The sequence below is a fragment of the Megalobrama amblycephala genome, linkage group LG22 (genome assembly GCF_018812025.1).
Source record: "Megalobrama amblycephala isolate DHTTF-2021 linkage group LG22, ASM1881202v1, whole genome shotgun sequence".
NCBI classification, from domain to species: Eukaryota; Metazoa; Chordata; class Actinopteri; order Cypriniformes; family Xenocyprididae; genus Megalobrama; species Megalobrama amblycephala.
This window is the reverse complement of record NC_063065.1, coordinates 24694966-24718248: the sequence shown is the minus strand read 5'-3', so window position 1 is coordinate 24718248 and position 23283 is coordinate 24694966. Positions and strand designations below refer to the sequence as shown.

The 23283-nt window shown below is 36.7% G+C and overlaps 1 protein-coding gene across 1 annotated transcript in view; it reads right to left on the bottom strand.

The window, feature by feature from the left end:
* Positions 1-23283, bottom strand: part of myo3a (myosin IIIA) — a 128362-nt gene that overhangs the window by 55586 nt on the left and 49493 nt on the right. Inside the window, 4 exon segments of the mRNA XM_048174702.1 lie at positions 4519-4664; positions 6025-6101; positions 20999-21098; positions 21205-21309. Coding sequence (XP_048030659.1) covers positions 4519-4664; positions 6025-6101; positions 20999-21098; positions 21205-21309 — 428 coding nt within the window.

Genomic DNA, 23283 nt, shown 5'->3' with positions numbered 1-23283 from the left:
GAGCAGGGTTGAGGAGGTGTACTCCAGTCCAACGGCTACCGCGTCAGGAGCGCGCTCAGTGCCTCTGACAGCGATTAATTACCCTAATGGGGGGGCATACATCTCTGCTTATCACACGCTGCACCCCACACAAACAGCGGGTGTCAATGGAAACGGCTGGAGAAACGCTTGGACTGTTAAAATGCATCCTTATCGGAAACACAGCAGCATAAAACAAAAAGATTACAGATGAAAACAACATGCCATCTGCAATTTTATGCACAATGTTAAGAGCACAGCATTAAAAAGACAACAGCAATGACGTAGGCTGGGATGTGTTTTTTTTTGTTTTGGTTACTCATGTTACCAATAAAAGCACCAAATAATGGGGTCGGTAAGATGTAATGGTTATGAAAGAAGTTACAATTGAAAAAAAAAATTTTTTAATTTTTTAAAATGTGTACAATTTAATTTGTTCCTGTGATGGCAAAGCGGAATTTTCAGCATCATTACTCCAGTCTTCAGTGTCACATGATCCTTCAAAAATCTTTCAAATATGCTGATTTGCTGCTCAAGAAACTGTGATACATCTTTTCAGGATTCTTTCAGGAAAAGAAAGTTCAAAAACAGCATTTATTTGAAAGCTTATAAATGTTGTGTCACTTGCTTTTGATCAACTTAATGCATCCTTGCTGGATAAAAGTATTAATTTCTTGATGAAAAAAATGGCTGCCTTTAATGTTTTTATATGTTAAAATGCTTAAAATTTGAATTGATTTAATAAACATTTATTAGAGATCCTCAGTTAAAACATTTTTGTTCTGTTTTCACATGTTCACATATCAGTGACGTACTCAGATTGTGCATGATTGGATGCTTATTTCTGGTTAATTTTGGCTTTTATGCTCCTGCACTCTAAAAAATCTTGGGTTACTTTTTTCTACCCAAGCCTTGGGTCGAGCTTTTTGGGTCATTTTTTGGGTTATTTTTCCAGTGTTTGGGCAGTTTTTGTGTCACCCATCTCCTGGGTCAGATGTAACAACCCAGTGTTTGGGTAGTTTCTGTTTTACCCAGATCCTAGGTCAGACGTAACAACCAAGGGGTTGAGTTATTTATCGCAGGCTTTTTGCGACCTTTGCAGGAAAGAGCAGTGCAGCTCCATCAAATTGGTGCATATCTTTGGTAAAATACAGGTTTGTGTACCTTTCATTTTATCTAAAAAATTTTTATTATTATGTATATCATTTAATTTTATGCAAAGCAACATAGGGGCGCGATGTGAGTCGCCAAAACAAGTGTCGCATCAGTCTTTTCGAGTGATTGAAATGCCTGATGCTTTGCATAAAATGTTATGATTTTATTAAAAAAGATACAGAATATAAATACTTAAGATGTTAAAATATGTTCTCAGAATTGTACACTGATCATTTATGGACATGTTATGGAGTCAGTCGCAGCATTTTTCGGCTACGAGTGAAATGCAGGGCGGCTATCTAAAGTTTGCAGTTCCCCCGCCAAACACAAGCCATCTCTGGCACGAGATCCAGCGGCGTTACACTTGAATTACTTCTAAATGTTTAATTTTTACTTCTAATATTTGTTAAACGAGCTTAAATGTAGGCAATATATTTTAAAATGATAAAATATGCTATACTATAAAATATAATAAAGGAATAATAAAATAAACGAAAATAAAGGAATTATCATGCAAACCAGTGGTTGTGAAAAATCAAAAATAAGCTAGTATTATAGTAAAAATGAATCAACCCATTGCTGGGTTAAATAAACAACCCAATTTGCTGGTTAAAATTAACCCAACGTGTTCTGTCCTATATTTACCCAGCCCTAGGGTTGAAAACAACCCAAATTTGGTTGTTTGTAACCCAGTGATTTTTAGAATGTGTCCACTGGCTAAATGTGTGTATTCCTATCCGTGGTTTGCTTTGTTGGTGGCAGGGGGGCTGAACACAGACATGGCTCGAGGCTTAGTCTGGTCTAATCTGGGTCACACAAATGTAACACTTAACATGCCATCAGCATGTGCCACTGGCCTAGTGCCGTTCAATGGGCACGTACCAGCTCTCAAACCCTGCAGTGCCACCATCATACCAGATCTCCTCTAATTCAACCCAAGACAAAATCATTCAACACAAGAGACACAAGTTCAAATCTGACTAATGCAAACCTGAAACATGACAGTTCTGCAATAAAATGGGGATGTAAAAAAGACACATATAGAGTGATATAGATCAATTTTGGATTTAGTAACCAAAAGACCCAATTCCTCATGTCTTTCCAAACCCGTAAGACATCGTTCATCTTTGGAACACAAATGAAGATATTTTAATGAAATCTGAGAGCTTTCTGTCCCTCAGTTGACAGCTACGCTACTACCACTTTGACGCTTCAAAAAGTTAATAAAGAAGTCACAAAACTAATCCATATGACGTGAGTGGTTTGGACCAAATTTTTTGAAGAGACACGATCACTTTATATGATGAACAAATTTAATTTAGGCTTTTATTCACATATAAACATTGATCAGCAAACATAAACAGAAGCTCAACTGAACTTGCTTCACTTGTGAGAACAAACATCTTCCAGAAGCTCAAAAGTGCTGTGTAACACACGAGAACGAACATCATTGGTTCTTGCTGAAGCTCAAATGTAGTGCATAACACGAGAACGAACCTCATGCTTGAGCTTCCGTTTACCATAACTGATGTGTGATTTGATGAATGTTTATATGTGAATAAAAGGCTAAATTCAATCTGTTCATCATATAAAGCAATCGAGTCTCTTTAGAATATTTGGACTAAAGTTCACATGGATTAGTTTTATGATCTCTTTATGAACTTTTCGAAGCGTCAAAGTGTCACTTGCATAGACTGTCAATGGAGGGACAGAAATCTTTCAGATTTCATCAAAAAGATCTCAATTTGTACGAAATTCTTACGGGTTTGGAACGACATGAGGGTAAGTAAATTGTGACGGAATTTTCATTTTTGGGTGAACTACCCCTTTAATATAGTTATATATTAATATATATTAAAATTCTAAAATAAAAATAATATATATATATATATATATATATATATATATATAAAAATTCTAAAATAAACAAATACATTTTTTATGAATATATAAATGTAACCTGTAATAAATGTATATATAAATCTAACCTGTAATAATAATACATTTTTTTTTTAATTCTATTTAAAATAAATGCAATTCTTTTGAACACTGCATTCATCAAGGAATCCTGAAAAACACAACTGTTTCAAACATTGATAATAATCAGAAATGTTTCTTGAGCAGCAAATCAGCATTTTAGAATGGTTTCTGAAGGATCAAGTGACACTGATGACTATAGTAATGAAAATTTCAGCTTTGACATTAACATTAACATAAAAAATATTATGTTAAATAATTATTTTGAGTAATATGATTTCACACTTACAGTTTTTATTGTATTTTTGATCAAATAAAAGGAAAAAAGAAGAGATTCCTTTAAAAAATATTTTGAACAGTAGTGTATATCCAAATATAAATATTCATTTCAAAATAAATCTTGAGTGAAATATTTTGAGAACATACAAATTTGAGATTATAATGGCTGCGTTCCAGTTTTGTCACATTGCATTGCTCGTTCTCAGTCTGGATAGGTGGGGGTGTAAGGTTTGCTTTTTTCATATAAGAAGGAAAGACCCAACAAAGACAGCCTGCAGTGTGTACATGTGCAGTCAAAAACATTACCACACCGCTCTGTGATTATCCCCATCACCCCCACCACTGCTCTGACAGCACAGCGCTCAATGGACGGATGCTGTGTTTGTGTGTGTGTGTGTTTGTGATTTATGAAGACACAAATTTGTATAATTACATGGGTATTACACTGGTATTACAACATAAACATGAAATATGAGGACATTTCATGAGTCCTCATATTTAAAATAGCTTTAAAAACATACTAAACATTGTTTTATTAAAAATGTAAAAATGCAGAATGTTTTCGGTGATGAGTAGGTTTAGGAGTAGGGGTAGTGTAAGGTGATAGAATGTACAGTTTGTACAGTATAAAAACCATTACGCCTATGGAATATCCTCACTTTGATAGCAAAACAAACGTGTGTGTGTGTGTGTGTGTGTGTGTGTGAGTTGTATTAGAACACAAAAGTGCTGCACCATCAAGATGACACTAGTGATAACAGTTCTGAGCCCGAGAACAGTAAACAATCAGATTTCACCTTCAGACAAGTGGACGCACGATGGAGAGAAAAATTGCTTGGTCTCTTTCTTGCATCCACAAAGATACATGTATTTCAAGAATCTGAGGTACATTAAAGCTGCTCTAACCTCAAAAAAGAATGAACATGTACTGGTTTCCGACAGCTCCAAGGCCCAAATATACAGCAGTGTCATCCATCTCTATGCTAAAATCAAATATTATTCCAAACACTGACACAAATGTGACCCTGTGCACTGTTTTGTATCCAAATATCAAAAAGTGTCATAAATGTACAAAAATGAGGGCGTCACCTTGGAATTTTGAAGAGAGCTCTCATTGGATGAAGTTCAGCGAGGGGCGGGTCTCCATCACCCAGCTCTATGGCCGTGATACCCAGAGACCAAACGTCACAGCGCTCGTCATACGTGGAGTCGAGCTGCTGCTCACACGCGATGACCTGGTCAAATATACAAACACATTCATTACTGAACTGCAAATATTTATAACGGACACTGACTGCTGACCACAGTAACCAGAGCACATTAATAAATGCTAATAAAATGGTGAAGTGCATATTTTTTCGTCATTTGTATATTAAAACGTCACTAGCGAGCCCAGAAATTACACAGTTCGGCTTTAACAATTTAAATACTTATACGTACTTAATGTATTATAGTATTGGAATGTACAGTATTTAATTTATTCATATTTAAAAAAACAGAAATCGAAAAATATGTCAACAAAAGGTAGTTTTTCAAATGTACGGTGATGGATTCAAGAATTCAAGAATGGGATCCCACTTTCAATTCATCAGTTTTTTTGAATTGCAATTAGAATGACAAAAAGAAGTTTTATTATTATTAAACTCAAAGACATTCTACACATTCTGGGAAATGAAGCATTCTTGATTATAATATTTTTTGCACGTTAACTATAAGACCTTATAATTACATAGTTTTAATGTTTAATAGTACAGAAAATACACAGGAATATTACAGACTCTAAAAGCATGTTAACATCTCATTAACATCCATAAAAATACAGAAAATAGAAATATAATTTAAAAAATGACTAAACTGGTGATGACAGACATAAAATGAATAAAGCAAAGTAAATGAATGTTTTTTCCTGAATAAAATGACATTTGATGAAAAATTTATTTTAAGGTGTACTTGTTTATACATTTAAGTACTGAGGAATACTAATTAACCACATCTACTTACTATAGGGTTAAGGTTAGGATCAAGGTTTGGTTTAGAGTTAGTTTTATGTAATTATGCACAATTTATAGTCATTACAATAACTATATGTAACATGCAGAACTAGGACTCTGTGAAATAAAGCATTACCAAAATGGCTTATGTATCCATTAAGAGCATTACGTTTACATCTCTTTATTGATCTATAATATTGCACAGTACACCAGAGAAAACAGAAAACCTGAGAATAGAATACAGGTGGTCTTACCTCAGAATTAGAAACAAAAATAATAGTGTGTGCAGTATTTAATCCATGTGATTAGTCCAGAGATGAACCCAGAATGTTCACTGTAGATGTTTAGGAATCTAAAAGTGCACTAATGATAAATCTCTGTTTGTGTTTTGATTGTATTGACACCTAGGACAAATTGAGGCACGTAAGCCTCTACCCTCGAGTCATATGGAAATTTTGGCTTCAACACTCTAAACAACTTCAGAGCTGTAGTCCTTATCCCCTGTCTCATATGGAAATCTTATGGAAAAACTAAGCCAACAAAAACATTTGCAGTCCACAATGTCACCCCCATGCTTTGCAAATGACTTGTCAATGTGTCTTACCTCAGGGGCCATCCAGAAGGGTGTTCCAACTGAAGTGTTCCTCCTTAGCCGAGTGTTTGTAAGCTGGGCAGATACTCCTGATGAGTGGAAGAAACACAAAAACAAAGTTTTATTTAAAACAAATTTTATGGATGACTGCTGGTTAAGGGTCCCGTTTTTCGTGTTTTTTGAAGTTTTGATTGTGTTTATAGTTTGCAATATAACATGTGTTCATGTTTCGCGTGTAAAAAAACACAGTATTTTTCACATAATTTACTTATCTGTATACCGCTGTTTCCACTGTCATAAAAACGGGCTGATGACTTCCTTGTTCTATGAAGTCCCTCCTTCAGAAATACGTAACGAGTTCTGATTGGGCCAGCGGTTCCTGTGTTGTGATTCGACAGCAGTTTAGCGCTCCGTGCCCGGAAAAGTCACGCCTCTTACCATAACGTGGAGATGCACGCGCTCAGTGTTATTGTAAACATGTCTTTAATTTTACCCTATCAATTTGAGCCGGAATCAGACCCGGTGATTGGACTGCGGGATGAAAATAACAGCGCTTCGACGACATGGCACAAACACACTCTACAAACGCAACTCTTGTGTATTCCTGTGGGCAGAGGTTAGTCAAAAAACTGTTTTAGTGACGTCATTAAAGAAGGAAGTAGAGGGATGTAGTCCAAACTGGCCGTTCGATGTAGGCGACTTCTGTTAAATAAAATATCTCGCTTGGCATTGAACTTTGAGCTTTAAAATTTTACAGATTTTATTTATACTCTAACAACAACATTACACACTAACTAAAGTTTGAAACATGGGATCATGAACAACGGGACCTTTAAGGATATCTTTGAATTGTCTGCAAGTACCTATTATTGGACAGATAATGAACTGGCTTTTAGCCAAGTGGCAATGGAAACACAATTTGAATAGAGATCAAACAAGGTCACAAACAAAAACAAAAAATGTGTTGTCTTGGTTTGTGTTGATCAAAGTAACCCAACACTACCCCCAAGCCTCCTGACTCAAACAAAAGTCGTTATTTCACTGTAAGAGCAGCATGGACATTATGCTATAAGTTATATTTCCGAAAGACCCTTCTGAAAAATCCAGCATTGCTGGTCAACAGCATAAGGTATGTTTTGCATGCTGGGACCAGCATGCAAAACAATCAACTGCAAATAAAATCAATATCTCACCAGAGGATGATTAAACAACTCCAAAAACAGCATTACCATATTCACTTATTACAAACAAGTTTGGCTTTATTTCTTTCATATGATACATGGATAAAGCTAGACCAGCACTATACCAGCATAAACCAGACTGGACCAGCATGGAATCCAGCAGGGAAGGAAGACACAATTTCCATTTTTGGGTAAACTATACCTTTAAAAAAAAAAAAAAAAAAGAGACATTTAGATAAAAACCTAAATAAAGTGGTGCAGGAATGACTTAAAAACCTGCAAGACTAATTCTCCACTGGCTCCTTTGAGATTTTCCTATGGGGTTTTATAATGGAGTTTTTCAATTTATGAGTAAAATACTGTGTCTGTGGTAAAGAACTTGACAATACTTGAAAAGTTTGCTCTACAATGTAAATTACTCCCAAAAATAATTTTGAAGCAGTTCTTTTCATTTTAAAAAAGCATATGTTTCTAACAAACAACTGGTAACACTTTACTATAAAGGTTCATTAGTTAAACATTGGTTAATGTATTAACTAACATGAACTAACCATGAGCTATACATTTGTTACTGTATTTACTAATCTTGGTTAACATTAGTTAATGAAAATACAGCTGTTCTTTCTTTGTTCATGTTAGTTCACAGAGCATGAACTAATGTTAACAAGATTTTAATAATGTATTAGTAAATGTTGAAATTAACATCAACAAAGATTAATAAATGCTGTATAAGTGCAGGTCATTATTAGTTCATGTTAACTAATGTAGTTAACTAATGAACCTTATTGTAAAGTGTTACCAAGTAACTAGATAAGAACGTTTGGAGTGTGAGTGTGCTATTTGCATTCTGAATTGTAATTAGTGTTTTCTATTTGCTTCTATGTAAGTAAATATAGTCAGCAATAGCTAAATGGCTAAAGTATAGCCTAAAACGAACCTAATCTAATGTAATGTTCTGAGCACAAACTTCAGTACATTTTCCCTGGGAATCAACCAGTATTTTAATAATTGGATTTCTGCTGTGAAGAACCATGACCATAACCACATTCAATTAAAATCTGTTAATCACAAAGAATCTGAAATGTCTAGATTAGACCAGATTAAACATTTTGTGCTGCTAAAATTAACTATGTACACATGAATCATTTAGAATCTTTTTTTAAAGGAATCTTTCTTCTATTTCTGATCACATTATAGCTTTTGAATCCCCAGAATTAAGTAAACAGCACATTCTTGGCGGTATCAAAAAGGATTCGTTGCATTCATAAGACTCACAAACATATTAAATCCCCACTACACCAGAAACAAACACAAAAACATGGCTTCACATATGCTGCGGGCTGTAAATGGACAGCAGACAATAGATGTACTGAAGAACAACAGACAAAAACACACACACCCCACTAAACAGTCTCCTGCGGCTGTTCCCTTTCTGCTACATTAGATCTGCACGGGGCCCCGGGGCCGGTCTTAATAATCATCAGAGATAACACTGCCAATTAGAATATTCATGACAAAGCCACCAAAGCGCCCTCCTCCATCCATCCCCCTCCCCTTCCTCTCGCTCTTTTTGTCTAATAATGCAGCTTCTTTCGTTCAGATGAGTCAGTGTGTGGGCTTTATCTGCTCAGCATAGCGTGAGCCCCTTCACAGGGATAACGCATTAGCACTGCGTGACTCTGAGCGCGCTCTGAGACGTGGGCATGTGAAACCCCTGCATACAGCCGCGGTCCGACAGCCACCCACTCGCCGTGGCTCCATTTCTGACAGTGGGAGACAGATATCACCCCCAGCACATCTCTGGCCAAGCACTCAACAAATGCACTCTTTTTGGAAAAATTAGGTTGACAGGGTAAACTGAGTGATGTTCAGGTGAGGTTTGGGATAGAAAGAGAATGGAACAATATCACTATACTGTTTTTACAATAGTTTTGGCATAAAGCATATGGGGTTAGGGGATTTACTAAAGACACACACTGAAAAATAGCGCTGAAAAGGCGTGGACACGGATATTTTTGCGGCTGACCTTATTACATATGCATTTGAAGGAGTTTCCCTTTCAGACCCAAAAATTTATGGGAGGAGAGTATTTAAATGAATTATGCAAGGTGATTTACGCTAGTCAATTTACTGGTATTTGTGCCATTATTTACCGCCCAAAAAGCAAGTCTTAAAAGGATAGTTCACCCAGAAAAGAAAATTTGATGTTTATCTGCTTACCCCAGGGCATCCAAGATGTATGTGACTTTCTTTCTTCAGTAGGACACAAATGATGATTTTTAACTCCAACCGTTGCAGTCTGTCAGTCGTATAATGCGTGTCAATAGGAACTTCCTCTATAAGAGTCAAAAAAACGTGCACAGACAAACCCAAATTAAACCCTGCAGCTCGTGACGACACATTGATGTCTTAAGACAAGAAACGATCGGTTTGTGCGAGAAACCGAAGAGTATTTATATCATTTTTTACCTCTAAAACACCACTATGTCCAACTGCCCTGCAAATCCAATGTGTGAGGTCAAAAAATGTGTTCTGATGACGGAAGTGATGTCTCGCGCTTTCAATGAGTGCGTTCAGATCTCACACACCGGATGTGGAGGGCTGTTGGACATAGTGGTGTATTAGAGGTAAAAAATTATATAAATACTCTTCGGTTTCTCGCACAAACCGATCGTTTCTTGTCTTAGGACATCAATGTGTCGTCACAAGCCGCAGGGTTTAATTTGGATTTGTCTGTGGATGTTTTTTTGTCTCTTATAGATGGTGTTACCACTGACACACATTATACGACTGACAGACCGCAACGGTTGGAGTTAAAAATCATCATTTGTGTTCTACTGAAGAAACAAAGTCACCTACATCTTGGATGCGCTGGGGGTAAGCAGATAAACATCAAATTTTCATTTTTGGGTGAACTATCCCTTTAACCCTCTGAGTCTGAGGCTATTTGGGGCTTGGAGAAGTTTTGACATGCTAATTTGTGCGCTGCTTTTCAGTTGTTCATAAACATTGCATAAATGACAAAAGTGTCTTACACTGTATTCAGCACAAACTAGGCTACCATAATATGTGAGGAACATGTACGTACATGTTTGTATTTTTGAAGGAATAATGTTTATGCTGGTTATTGAAAAAACAAAAAACTTAAGTCACTGAAATGGCCAAAAAAAGTATATTAAATCTGTGTTCACAAGACTTTTGGGTATTGGAGGTTGTAGACAGAGTCTTTGCTTCAGAATTATGTAAAAATTATGCTGCCTACTCCTTCATATAAAACAATATATTGGGTTTAGTTTTTGTAAGACACTTTTTGTCAAGAAACACTGTATGCGTGGAGGCGTGAATGAAAATAATGGGCCATTTCTGAGAAGACAAAAGAATCACATAATAATGACCTGAAATGACTTGCATTAATGAGGCCTACTCTGTGAAAAAAACCCTTGTAATAATGTCTCAGCTTCATAAACAAACTGTGAAATATTATTACTTTAAAATAATGTATTCTATTATATTCTTTAAAATATAATGATTTCTGTGACAAAGTTTGAACAATTTATATGGCATCATATAGGCTTTTAACACAATTTGGAGAAATATTGAGGGATTCGAATTTTCTATATTGAGAAGTAATATTTATTGTCATCACTATGTTGGATTTTTTTTATCATACTTGCCAGGAGGGCGCTCTTTGTACACCTAGTCCAAAATTATTCTAAAGAAGAAGAGGACATTTCAGGAATGGTGTTTTTAATTCATACTTGCAGCCAGAGGGCGCTTACCACATTCAAGGTCCAGTCTTCTAGAAGTAACCATTTCTTTAACATCCAAATAAACACTTTTCAAGTAAAGACATCGTTAAATTTGCGTCTGATAGTCTCCGTGGGCGTGGCCGCAACGTGACTACAGTGGTCCAACTTTAACGTTTGGTTTTCGATGAAGATTTAAAACGAACAGTTTCTTTAATGTGTAATTTTTTTGTCATTTGTTCATAAGGACAAAAAAACTTCGTTCAAAAAAAACGCATTGCTTTATTTTACAAAAAGCACTTTGTTTTTACTCTGAGTGTACACAAATAAAAGAAGACATTCTATAGTTTCAATTGATATATTACTACTCTATGACAAAAAGTGACAGAGTATTTTAAGTCTGTTTTGCTGCAATGTGAAAAAAATCCTGCAAAACGCGCCTGCGCATTTTCAGACCTCAGGGAGTTAAACTAGACACTAATTTGCGCTGCTCTTGGTAGATTGCATCAGTCTGATTGGAAATGATCTGGCTGTATCTGTGTTCTTTATAGGGTTAGTTCACCCAAAAATGAAGTTTCTGTCATTAATTACTCACCCTTGTGTCTTTCCAAACCTGTAAGAACTTTGTTCATATTCGGAACACAAATCAAGATATATTTAATGAAATCCGAGAGGTTTTTTATCCCCCATAGAAAGCAACATAATTACCACATTCAAGGTCCAGAGAAGTAGTAAAGACATCGTTAAAATAGTCAACGTGACTACAGTGGTTCAACTTTAATGTTATGAAGCGAACAGAATGCATTTGCGCACAAAAACAAAACAAAAATTGCAACTTTATTTAACAATTTCTTCTCTACCCTGTCAGTCTCCTACACTGTTTATACTGTATAGACAGTGCAGCGCTTCCATGTTCTACGTCAGTATTATAAGTATAATTATAATGAGTCGCCAATAATGAGTCGCGTTCTGACGTAGAACCTGAAAGCGCTGCACTGTCTATACAACATAAACAGTGTAGGAGACTGACAGGGTAGAGAAGAAATTGTTGAATAAAGTCATTATTTTGTTTTTTACACACAAAAAGTATTCTGTTTGCTTCATAACATTAAAGTTGAACCACTGTAGTCACGGTGACTATTTTAACGATGTCTTTACTACTTTTCTGGACCTTGAATGTGGTAATTACATTGCTTTCTATGGGGGATAAAAAACCTCTCGGATTTCAACTAAAATATCTTAATTTGTGTTCCGAAGAGGAACGAAGGTCTTACGTGTTTGGAACGACATGAGGGAAATAATTAATGACAAAAATTTAATTTTTGGGTGAACTAAACCTTTAATGTGCGCATTGCCAGTAAATCACCCTTAGAACTTCCCACTCCCATCGGCGCTTTTATGGGTTTGCGCCCTGTTTAGTAAATCTGGCCCCAATATATTAATTATGTAAGTTAGAGATGTGCCCGAAGCCGAATACCATATTCGGAAAGGGAATGACGTGTACTACTGAGCACCTAAAGGGAATACACATGACATGGGAGGAAAAAATATATTTCTTTGTATATATATATATATATATATATATATATATATATATACATACATACAGGTGCTGGTCATATAATTAGAATATCATCAAAAAGTTGATTTATTTCACTAATTCCATTCAAAAAGTGAAACTTGTATATTATATTCATTCATTACACACAGACTGATATATTTCAAATGTTTACTTCTTTTAATTTTGATGATTATAACTGACAACTAAGGAAAATCCCAAATTCAGTATCTCAGAAAATTAGAATATTACTTAAGACCAATAGTTATTAATTTTTTAGAAATCTTGGTCAACTGAAAAGTATGAACATGAAAAGTATGGGCATGTACAGCACTCAATACTTAGTTGGGGCTCCTTTTGCCTGAATTACTGCAGCAATGCGGCATGGCATGGAGTCGATCAGTCTGTATCACTGCTCAGGTGTTATGAGAGCCCAGGTTGCTCTGATAGTGGCCTTCAGCTCTTCTGCATTGTTGGGTCTGGCATATTGCATCTTCCTCTTCACAATACCCCATAGATTTTCTATGGGGTTAAGGTTAGGCGAGTTTGCTGGCCAATTAAGAACAGGGATACCATGGTCCTTAAACCAGGTACTGGTAGCTTTGGCACTGTGTGCAGGTGCCAAGTCCTGTTGGAAAATGAAATCTGCATCTCCATAAAGTTGGTCAGCAGCAGGAAGCATGAAGTGCTCTAAAACTTCCTGGTATACGGCTGCGTTGACCTTGGACCTCAGAAAACACAGTGGACCAACACCAGCAGATGACATGCCACCCCAAACCATCACTGACTGTGGAAACTTTATACTGGACCTCAAGCAACGTGGACTGTGTGCCTCTCCTCTCTTCCTCCAGACTCTGGGACCCTGATTTCCAAAGGAAATGCAAATTTTACTTTCATCAGAGAACATAACTTTGGATCACTCAGCAGCAGTCCAGTCGAGACGCTTCTGGCGCTGTCTGTTGTTCAAGAGTGGCTTGACACAAGGAATGCGAGAGCTGAAACCCATGCATATGTCTGTGCGTAGTGGTTCTTGAAGCACTGACTCCAGCTGCAGTCCACTCTTTGTGAATCTCCCCCACATTTTTGAATGTGTTTTGTTTCACTCTCCTCTCCAGGGTGCGGTTATCCCTATTGCTTATACACTTTTTTTCTACCACATCTTTTCCTTCCCTTCGCGTCTCTATTAATGTGCTTGAACACAGAGCTCTGTGAACAGCCAGCCTCTTTTGCAATGACCTTTTGTGTCTTGCCTTCCTTGTGCAAGGTGTCAATGGTCGTCTTTGGAACAACTGTCAAGTCAGCAGTCTTCCCCATGATTGTGTAGCCTACAGAACTAGACTGAGAGACCATTTAAAGGCCTTTGCAGGTGTTTTGAGTTAATTAGCTGATTAGAGTGTGGCACCAGGTGTCTTCAATATTGAACCTTTTCACAATATTCTAATTTTCTGAGATACTGAATTTGGATTTTCCTTAGTTGTCAGTTATAATCATCAAAATTAAAAGAAATAAACAACTTTTTTATTTACAATTTGGGTACCACAAAAAATAAATTTGGCATAAAATGCAAATTCACCCAAGCTAGCCTGTTACTGATTTTACTGTGAACAATTCAATCATGCACTGGACTTCAATTATTTAGTCTACTTAAAAGTAGGGAAGGCAATTTCAGAAAGGCTAGCAATAGAAAGCCAGCTTTGAATAGATAAGATCCCACCCTCCTTTCAGAGCGCTCTCCAAAGCCACGCCTCCTTCAAAACACATGAACGCACACAGCTAGTGCAGAGTCTGCAAAGCATCATGAGAGACGAACGTTAAATGTCCTCATGTCTCGAAGCACATAACATTACAATAATAAAGAACGCAAACAACTTGGGCCACGTTCACACAGCAGCAGAATACGGTTGTCAGTCCTGTATTTGAGTCCTTAATATGGTTACGTTCACATGCAGTAGGGTTATTTACGGGGGTGACAACTGCATTTTATAACCGAACTCACACCTGTTTATTTTCAGGACTCACAACCGCATTCTCGGAATATTCACGCTGAGTGAACGGAACAGAACTGGACAACTAGTTGTCTGTCACGTCATACAGTGCGAGAAGGCCAACTGACTTTTTCCACACTTTGATAACATTAGCTAACAAGCTAGTTGTTTACAACATAATAATCTGGTAAACGGATGATGATGTTTTTTTATATCATATTTTTAAGATACATTTGGTATAAAAAAGATGGCATTCATTTGTTTAGGTTTATGACTCTTGTTAACAGCTTAGCACAAAGTGTACTTGTTTTACTCCATATGAGCACAGCGTCCTTCAAGCCCTGTCTGAAATGAAGGCCGAGTACATCATTTGATTATTAAGCTTCCATAAATGATATGCAAATTGGGAATGATTTGTTTGGATCATGACAGAAACCACTCCATGGTTTGATAATCGTGACTTTCTTTTCTGCATTGATACTTTTGTTGGGGCAGGACATATTGAAGGGCTTATGTTTTTTTTGTTTGTTTGTTTTTTTGTAATATCTACTTGCCTTTAGTTTGCATCACAGTCTCCTACCCTACTGTCAGATGCTACAGCTACACCATTATGCAGGGGAAAAAAAATTCTTTTTTTTTTTTTTTTAAATCTATTATTTGTGGCCATTTAAAAGTAGCAGTGTATTCTGACACAATCATTTTAGCAGTCAACATATTAATCTCAAATTTTGCAAATGTATATTTTATTCTCCCCTCTCTGATATTATATGTTATGCTTTATTTAATCTACTCAGCTTAAAATAGTTAATAATGAAGCACTGTGTACGTTTTTATGGTGCCATCATTTGTATACAACACTGAGAAGGAGAATGTCATCAATATTTTTGGTACAAGAGAAAGACGTAGAAGTACACTAACCTATATATGGCCTCAACTAAAAGCTAGAAATGTAAGCTTTTTCATGAGGCCTTTAAAGCTTTAAAGACCTTTCAAAAACATCTCTTTGTGTCATGCACTAATGCCACATTACCATTTTGCATTATGTGGTTGCATTAACACTAATCAGCCACTCTGCATGCACTGCTTATGTAAATGTACCATGTTAAATTATGAAACATGAAGCATTTACATAAATGTTTTTACATATATATTTGAAAACCATATATTTTGAAAGAAATAGCTTAAAGAGGATGTTTATGAGAATGTTTAGTCTATGTTGAAACTGTGAGGAATTTTTATACTCAAAACTAGAGAAAAATAAATAGAAAAATAATATTTAAAAGTCATTGTCAAATTTATTTTAATTTTGAGGCAAACATCATAAAATAAGTCACAATTAATGACCTTTAAGAGTGGAAAAACTCCATATGATCATGTCCAGACAGATGGAAGGATAGCCAGACAGATAGATACCGATTTGCATACTATCTGTCCCATTTGAAATTAGAATTAGTGTTTCCCAAATCAGATGCTGAAATGAGTATCTCAAAAGCACATGGATAGTTTAATATTTCTGGTGGAAATTTGAAGTGCAGATCCAGGCACACTCAGCTTAACCCCATTAATGGCTAATAATGCCCACAACCAATTGTATGTTGGAAAAGAAATCAATAGGTTGTTTGCACATGACGTCACAGCAGCAGCGCGAATGAGTCTGGAGGGCAGGGAGTGATTTTTCTATATGGGAATCCTATCAAAAACTCAAAATTCGTATGTTTTGCGTCGTTTATGGTTGGTCAGATCGATAAAATCGAGAACCCAGAAGGTGTTTATATCGTTTACACATTGCTTATACCGTTTTTTATAACTTATATCGTTTTTTAACTTTAAAAGTTGTCGCCTTTAATAGCGTTTTGCGTCGGCTGCTGATACTGAAATTAATACCTGCTTACCTTTTTTGTTTTTGACTTGGTTAAATATCCACATTCTTCATGGTATCGTTTGCAGGGAAGAGAAGCTATTATATCCCACTGAATGATAATTTGGTGTTTTCACTTCAGTTTTGTAGTATTCCGTTCACAATGTTGATCTGGTTACCATGAGAACAGTGTCACGCGCTGCTGCTTCAGCCATCATATGGTAGAAAATGTCAAAAAAAATAAATGTTTAACAAGCTGACAGAAGTCGATTAAACAGCAAAGACAACACTTTCAAAAACACTCAGCTATATGTGATTATTTTATTGAGTTACAGGGAGTGGGTTAAATCAGTGACATTAGATCTGATACGGCGTCTTCCCGTCACCTCCTCAACCTGCTTCCCTTACTGTGTTTTTACATGTATAAAAGGCAACAATTGTATTACACCGTCCAGTTTTTTCCCTGAATGATGATGTGAGCTCCTGTTGCAATTCTCGATTCAGCATGACCTACAATGGCGATATTTTTCACAATCGCGACAGAAAATCAAAAATACTGCCCTATAACTTCACTAGCAGAAAGGCAGCGCGATGTAACAAACCCAGACTAGATCTGAACGCGGCGTGACGGCAGCTTCACATTGTCTATATATCTATCTCCTCGATGGCAGGAATTCTTTTAATTCAGTGGAAAAGTCGCTCATCTTCATAACATAAAGATCACGTCCAACATATGTTGTGATTTTCTGTTTATACCTTTCTAAACCAGCACAGAAAGGACTTTTCTCCATCTCTTCCATTCTAATTTTCAATGCTTGCCCTCCACCGGTATTTCGCGCGTCACCAAAACCACGTGATTGCAAACAACCTATTAGGACCACAAACACACATAAAAAAGGGTTAAGAAATTACATCTCCGCATAAAAGACCCACCAATGGCAGATCAATGTGCTACTATATTTCTCTCCAATAGGGGATTAAATGAAATTAAATGTGAAGGATGTTAACTAAGATAATTGTCAAGGTAGTTTAAATGGTGACAGGTTGCACGTAAATTAGAAACAAAGTAATCTGTTAAAGATGCAATTATGAAGTATATTGTATAAAGCAAAAAGTCCCAAGGCTTGCCTATATTCTTCTGCGACACACTCAGTAAGTATGTACCTTTTCTTTACAAAAACAGTTCATACTTTTAGGCTGTAGTATAAGTAGGTCAATTTTGACGCAGCAACTGGCTATATGCTGATGGATTTCTATTGGTCAAATTTCTGTGATGTCACTGAGGAGTTCAGTCTCTGTCCTTGACAAACTCTGACAGAAAGCTCATCCTGCTGACAGCAACTTTACTACAGCAGTTTTGAGTGCTTGCATGACTCATCACTCTATCACGCTCTCGTTTTTCTGTCTTTATGTCTCCAGAACACTCACTACACCTCTCCTCTCTCTTTCTATAAACCCATCCCCCAACACCTCCCTAAAAAAAAGAGAAGGATGTCCCGTTATCTCCCGCATCCCTCGGATGCATTCGACTAATTATGGGCTTTATGTGCCTCTGCTCTGGGACTGATACTCGTTGGAGGGGGGCTTTGGGAGGGGTTGGGGGGCACTATCTCCTCTCAGGGGCTAAATGCGGCCCAGAGAATAACATAAGAAGAGATTACATTTAAAGTGGATTTTAGGCTGGAAATTAATAGTGAAAGGGGTGAAGGGAACGTGTGGAGCATAGCAAACATTAGTCAGTGCAACATCACAAAAGCCTACGATTGGCTGTTTATTCCCAGGAAAAGCATTTACTGGTTTTCTAAAGGTTTATAAGCTCTTGTATATGGCTGTTCAGGCAGAGGCTCTTAAAAATGCTTCACTTACAGCCTCAATGATAAGGCCACACGTTTCCCCGAAGTAATGAAAAGAGGCATTCGGGAATTGTCCGTTTCACTATTGTATTTTTGCTTGGGATTCAAGAGCTGGTTTTATTTGGAACTAGTTTCATTTTTGAGAAAATCCAGAACAGTCAATTGATTTTTATGTATTTTAAGCACCATCAAACAAAAGCAAGAGCACCCTCAATTGGAGACTGTCCTCCAAAAAAACACCTCAACCTCAACCACCTTTTTACGACCTATATTTATGTTTTAAAGTCATATGCCCTCTAGCTGGCATAAAAATAATGACAGTGTCGTGTTACATCTGTTGCAAGCGGCAACCTCCCCCAGTCTCTTGTGAAGCCAATACGGAAGTGACTTAAACGGCGATTCATCGTCTGGCCGCTAGGGACAGGCTCCAAAAGAGAGCAGAATCTCAGTGAGTTCCATGTTAAATTGGCCAAGTTTACAGCAGAAAAAAACATGTTTACAAGTTGGTTCAAATTGTGGTTTTGGTCTATACTGCTAATTTTCCCTTCATGACAACTGTGAGGGGGGTGAATTTTTTTCTAACTCATTCTTTTAAATTATATTAAACCTTAAAGTTCTGCATAATTAAGGGCATGGTCACTTGAGTGACAGGTAGATGCCGCTGCTGTCTGTGAGCCGTCACTTTACCTCAGCTAATTCCAGCTGCTGAATTTGGCATCTCAGCCGTATTTATGCTCGATTATTTTATACAATTATAAAATATGGCTTGCTGCATAATATTCGAGACTGATGTGTGTCTGTGTAGATGTGCATGCATGCGGAAGAAACAGAACACACGTTGTTGGATCGTGGCATTGGCTAAAAGTTTTGTTTGTGAGATTTACTACAATGACAATACCAGGAGGATATACAACTCTGACAGCACTGTCTGGATATTATAACTAAAACTGCTGCACTATTTTGAAAAAATATACTTTGGACACGGGCTCATTTGTTTGTTAGATACGATCGTATACAGTTTTACAACATAAACGCTGCTCAGATTACATCCTTTCTTGAAGAACGATGACAGAGAGCAGAAGAAGAAATGTTATGCAAACAATGGATAATATATCAATATTTCATGGACAAAAAGTACTGTTTTTTGTTTTGCAATGGACATTTATATTTTACCCAAGTGCCACAGATTGGATTCATCTCGCGATCTCTATTATAAAGGTATGAAGTCCCATTTTAATTTTCCATGTTGTTATTTGCACACCCAACACAAATTACTGGTGTTGGAGCATCTATATCTTTAAAAAAAACACCGTAGATTGACAGTAAACCTTTAGAACTTTCTGATGATAAAACTTATCTTCATTAATAATTTAGATAGTATCTAAGATAGATAGATAGCTCCTTTGCTTGCTAACATGGTCACGTCGAGCTAGGCGGGCGTGGTTTCAGCAACCAGTCACATCAGCTCAAACCACCTCCCCGCCTTTTTGCCCATTTTCAGTTATCCGGGAGTGACGTGTGGTGACGCGCAGCTAAGATGCGTGTCTTAGCATCCAATTTTTACCTAGGAAACTTTACGCGTCAAAACTGCTGTTCAGAAATCTATGGGTGACGTCACGGACACTACGTCCATATTTTTTTACAGTCTATGGTCTGTCGTCATGAAATGACGTATGACTGTTGTTACCAATCAAAATGTGTGTTCATTTAAATGCAATGTGTGGACTTTTTACACCAATTGTCCTTTTTTTTTTTATTAACGACTATACCTACCCCACCCCTAAACCTACTCTTAGTGATTTATAGTGCATACACACTTTATAAGCACATGCGTTTCCTGGGATTGAACCCATGATCGCATGATCACGTGATTGCATATTGTTACATATTGCAATGCTCTACCAATTGAGTTATGCGAAACCCGAAATATGACGCAGATAAAAGGGAACAATGCATTAAAATGTAAGTGTCCTATTGTCGATAGGGGCGCAACTTTAGTAATCGCTCCTATGGGTCGTATTTCAGGGAAGTGACAAACAACCTATGCGTATTTGAGCTCCGAAGAACGTCAAATGTTTCTATTTACAACGTGCTTCTTCAGTGGTAAGCAATGTAGCCATTCACAGACATGTTTGTTAATCTCTTGAACACAGTGGCCAATCAGGGGTGTTTAATTTAGACAGAATCCACTCACCGCTAAAACACCGGAGTTGTTGTTCAGTGCTGAGTTTTGCACACTCACGAAAAAGTAATGATTTGTAAATAATCTTTTAAATGTCTCAATGTACATTGCTATTCATGTTATGGTGGCGCCGTTGCTTACACATCTGCACTGCTAGAGTACCCTCTCTAATTCCAGAAGCACCCTCAGTGATTTGATTCTGGAACCGGGCCTGAGTGGAATCACAGAATCCTGAATGTTTCCAATCACATCATGCAGCTCTGTTTTAACACACTCTATTAAGAAAGACTCATTTGGTGAAGAAAAGCTAGAAGCAAAGTCATTAGTAACTGAAAGCAGACAATATCCTCTGTCCCAATGACATGACAACAGTCAAGGGCTTTAATGCAAGTGTGTTAGACATCCATCATCAGCGTACATGTAAATGCACTGCTTTTGATGAGAAGAAATAAGTGCTATTCAATTAGCATTGAAACACTCACATGTAATGGCTTTGACCCGAGTATAAAACATGGTTGATCAAGCTATCGGTCTCTCACTTCCACACAAACACACACTCAATCATTCAGGCTTTCTCTTTCACAGCCAGCAGTCACTTCTCAATAAAAGAACAACTTCCTCACCAAAGTCAACCAGCTTGATTCCTCCTTCTGTGGTGAGCAGGATGTTGTTGCCCTTGACGTCTCGATGGATGGTCTTATTGATGTGTAAATGCTGGAGACCCTTCAGAGACACAAGCACATGTTACAGAGCCAAGCAGTGAAATGGCTCACAGAAAAGGTGCATTTAAAAAAAATACAGAGGAATCAGGTTGGTTTTTCAGTTTTACCATGAGAGCTTCATGCAGGATAAAGGCTATGATGGGTTCCTCCATGCGGTCTCCTCTTTTCAGCATACCTTTAGCCAGATCTGTGACAGACCCTCCGTTACACAGCTGCAAAGAAATACTCTAATTAATTTAAAGAACACATTTTTATGCAAACATATACAGAGCAACCTGTTAAATATTGCAATACAGCCTGTTTCTGGTAAGCAAACAAACAAATAAATACATAAACAAACTCTTAATTCAGATTGGATGAGCCATATTATCCATATTATACAGAGTAACACTTTAGTATAGGGAACATGTATTCTTTTCCCTCAATAAACTCCTAATTTACTGCTTATTAATAGTTAGTAAGTTAGTTGTTAAGTTTAGATATTGGGAGAATTACCTAAATTTGCTGTAATTTTCTGTATTTTTGTAGTATTTATTAAAGCTGCAGTCTGTAAGTTCTGCCACTTTGATGCCATCTCTGTTTGAAACCTGCAATTGCAGTTATTTGCGGAATTATCATCTTTATGTGGGTTGTGCATCGGCATGACTCCTCAGCGCGGATGAATCTAATGTTTTTGGAAGTCTTGGAAGTATGACCAAAATAAGAATTTTCACCAGAAAAAGTCATCTGAACAAGTAAGTAACATGTCTGCCACTTTTGTTCTGACCAACTGAGACAAAAGCATTAGCATACAATAAATCGTGATACCAATGGTGATTTAATCTAACGATTTACTTTAGTGTGTATTAGCGTTACCTGTAGATTTCAATGTCTGTAGCCACTCCGCAGTCCGAAGACTTTTGCTTTTGACTACGAGTGAACCTCCAGTTGTCACTGATGATTGTCATTTGGACCTTTCTGGATTATAATCCACCATCAGCATGATAAGTTTAATTATTCTGCCTTCACGTGCTATCAGAAATTTGAAAATTCCCACTTCTGATGTTGTGATTATGAGCTCATCGCATTCAACTTTCAAAATGGGAGGGCGTTCGTGTGCAATTTTTACCTAGGAAACTCGTATTTACGATAATTCCGAGAGCACGTGAAGGCAGCATTATTGTAACTGCTGTGAGAAAAGTCTATAAATGATCCATCATCCTCAAATGTGATAACTGGGACTCAAATTATAAAACATTATTACAAGCTTAACGTTGTAAATCGGGCTAAGGAAAGAAGATAGCTTTGAATTAGCGTTTATTTTTAAAATGTATATTACTTTTTATTTTATTTTTTAGTCATTTTGTTATGCTTTTGTCATTTTACACAGCTGCAAACAAATGAATAAACAAATTAATTGTTATTGTTTAGTAAATTCATTCATTCATTAAAACATTTTGTATCCAAACATATACAGTATATACAGGTTGTATACCATATATTTGTATGGTAATACAACCTGTTTCAGAAAGTAAGTAAATAAATAAATCTTAAAAGGTGAAAAACTTTCTAAAGATCACTTGCTTTTAAAAGGCCTCACATCACTTAAACAAATCAAACATTAGATATAAAAATGAATCCATTTCTGATTCTTCATGATTCGACACTAAAATACTGCTTATTCTTTCTTTTCATCAAGCAGACCAGTAGATCAAATGATAGGTTCCTCATGCTCAAATTAACAATAGGAAATATAATAAGGTTGTAAAATTGTTCAAAGAGGTCTTAAATAGTCCAGGGAAGCATGTTTAAAATGCCCAATTTCCATTGCTTTACAAAGTCTATTACATGATTTTTGTAGCAACAACTCCCAGTAAAACTAACTAAGGGTTGATGCTGTGGTAATAATCAATGCTAGATGTTTTCCTTCAGTCAGAGGACATGGAGGTGAAAATTGTTCTTTTTTCCCAAGCAAGCTCTCTTGAAATTACATAAAATTGTCTAGCATGTTGCCAAGGCAACAACAATACCCTCTTATTTAGAGCCATTTAAATCGACCAAAGGCAAACACGGCTGTCTTTGGACCGCTGCTATTGTAATGGGACAAAATGTTTGTTTGAATGCTCTGACAGACTCTTAGACCCAAAATCTATTCTCTTCTATTTTGATGAAAGAAATAAAAATACAGAGGCAGTGATGTGCACCTT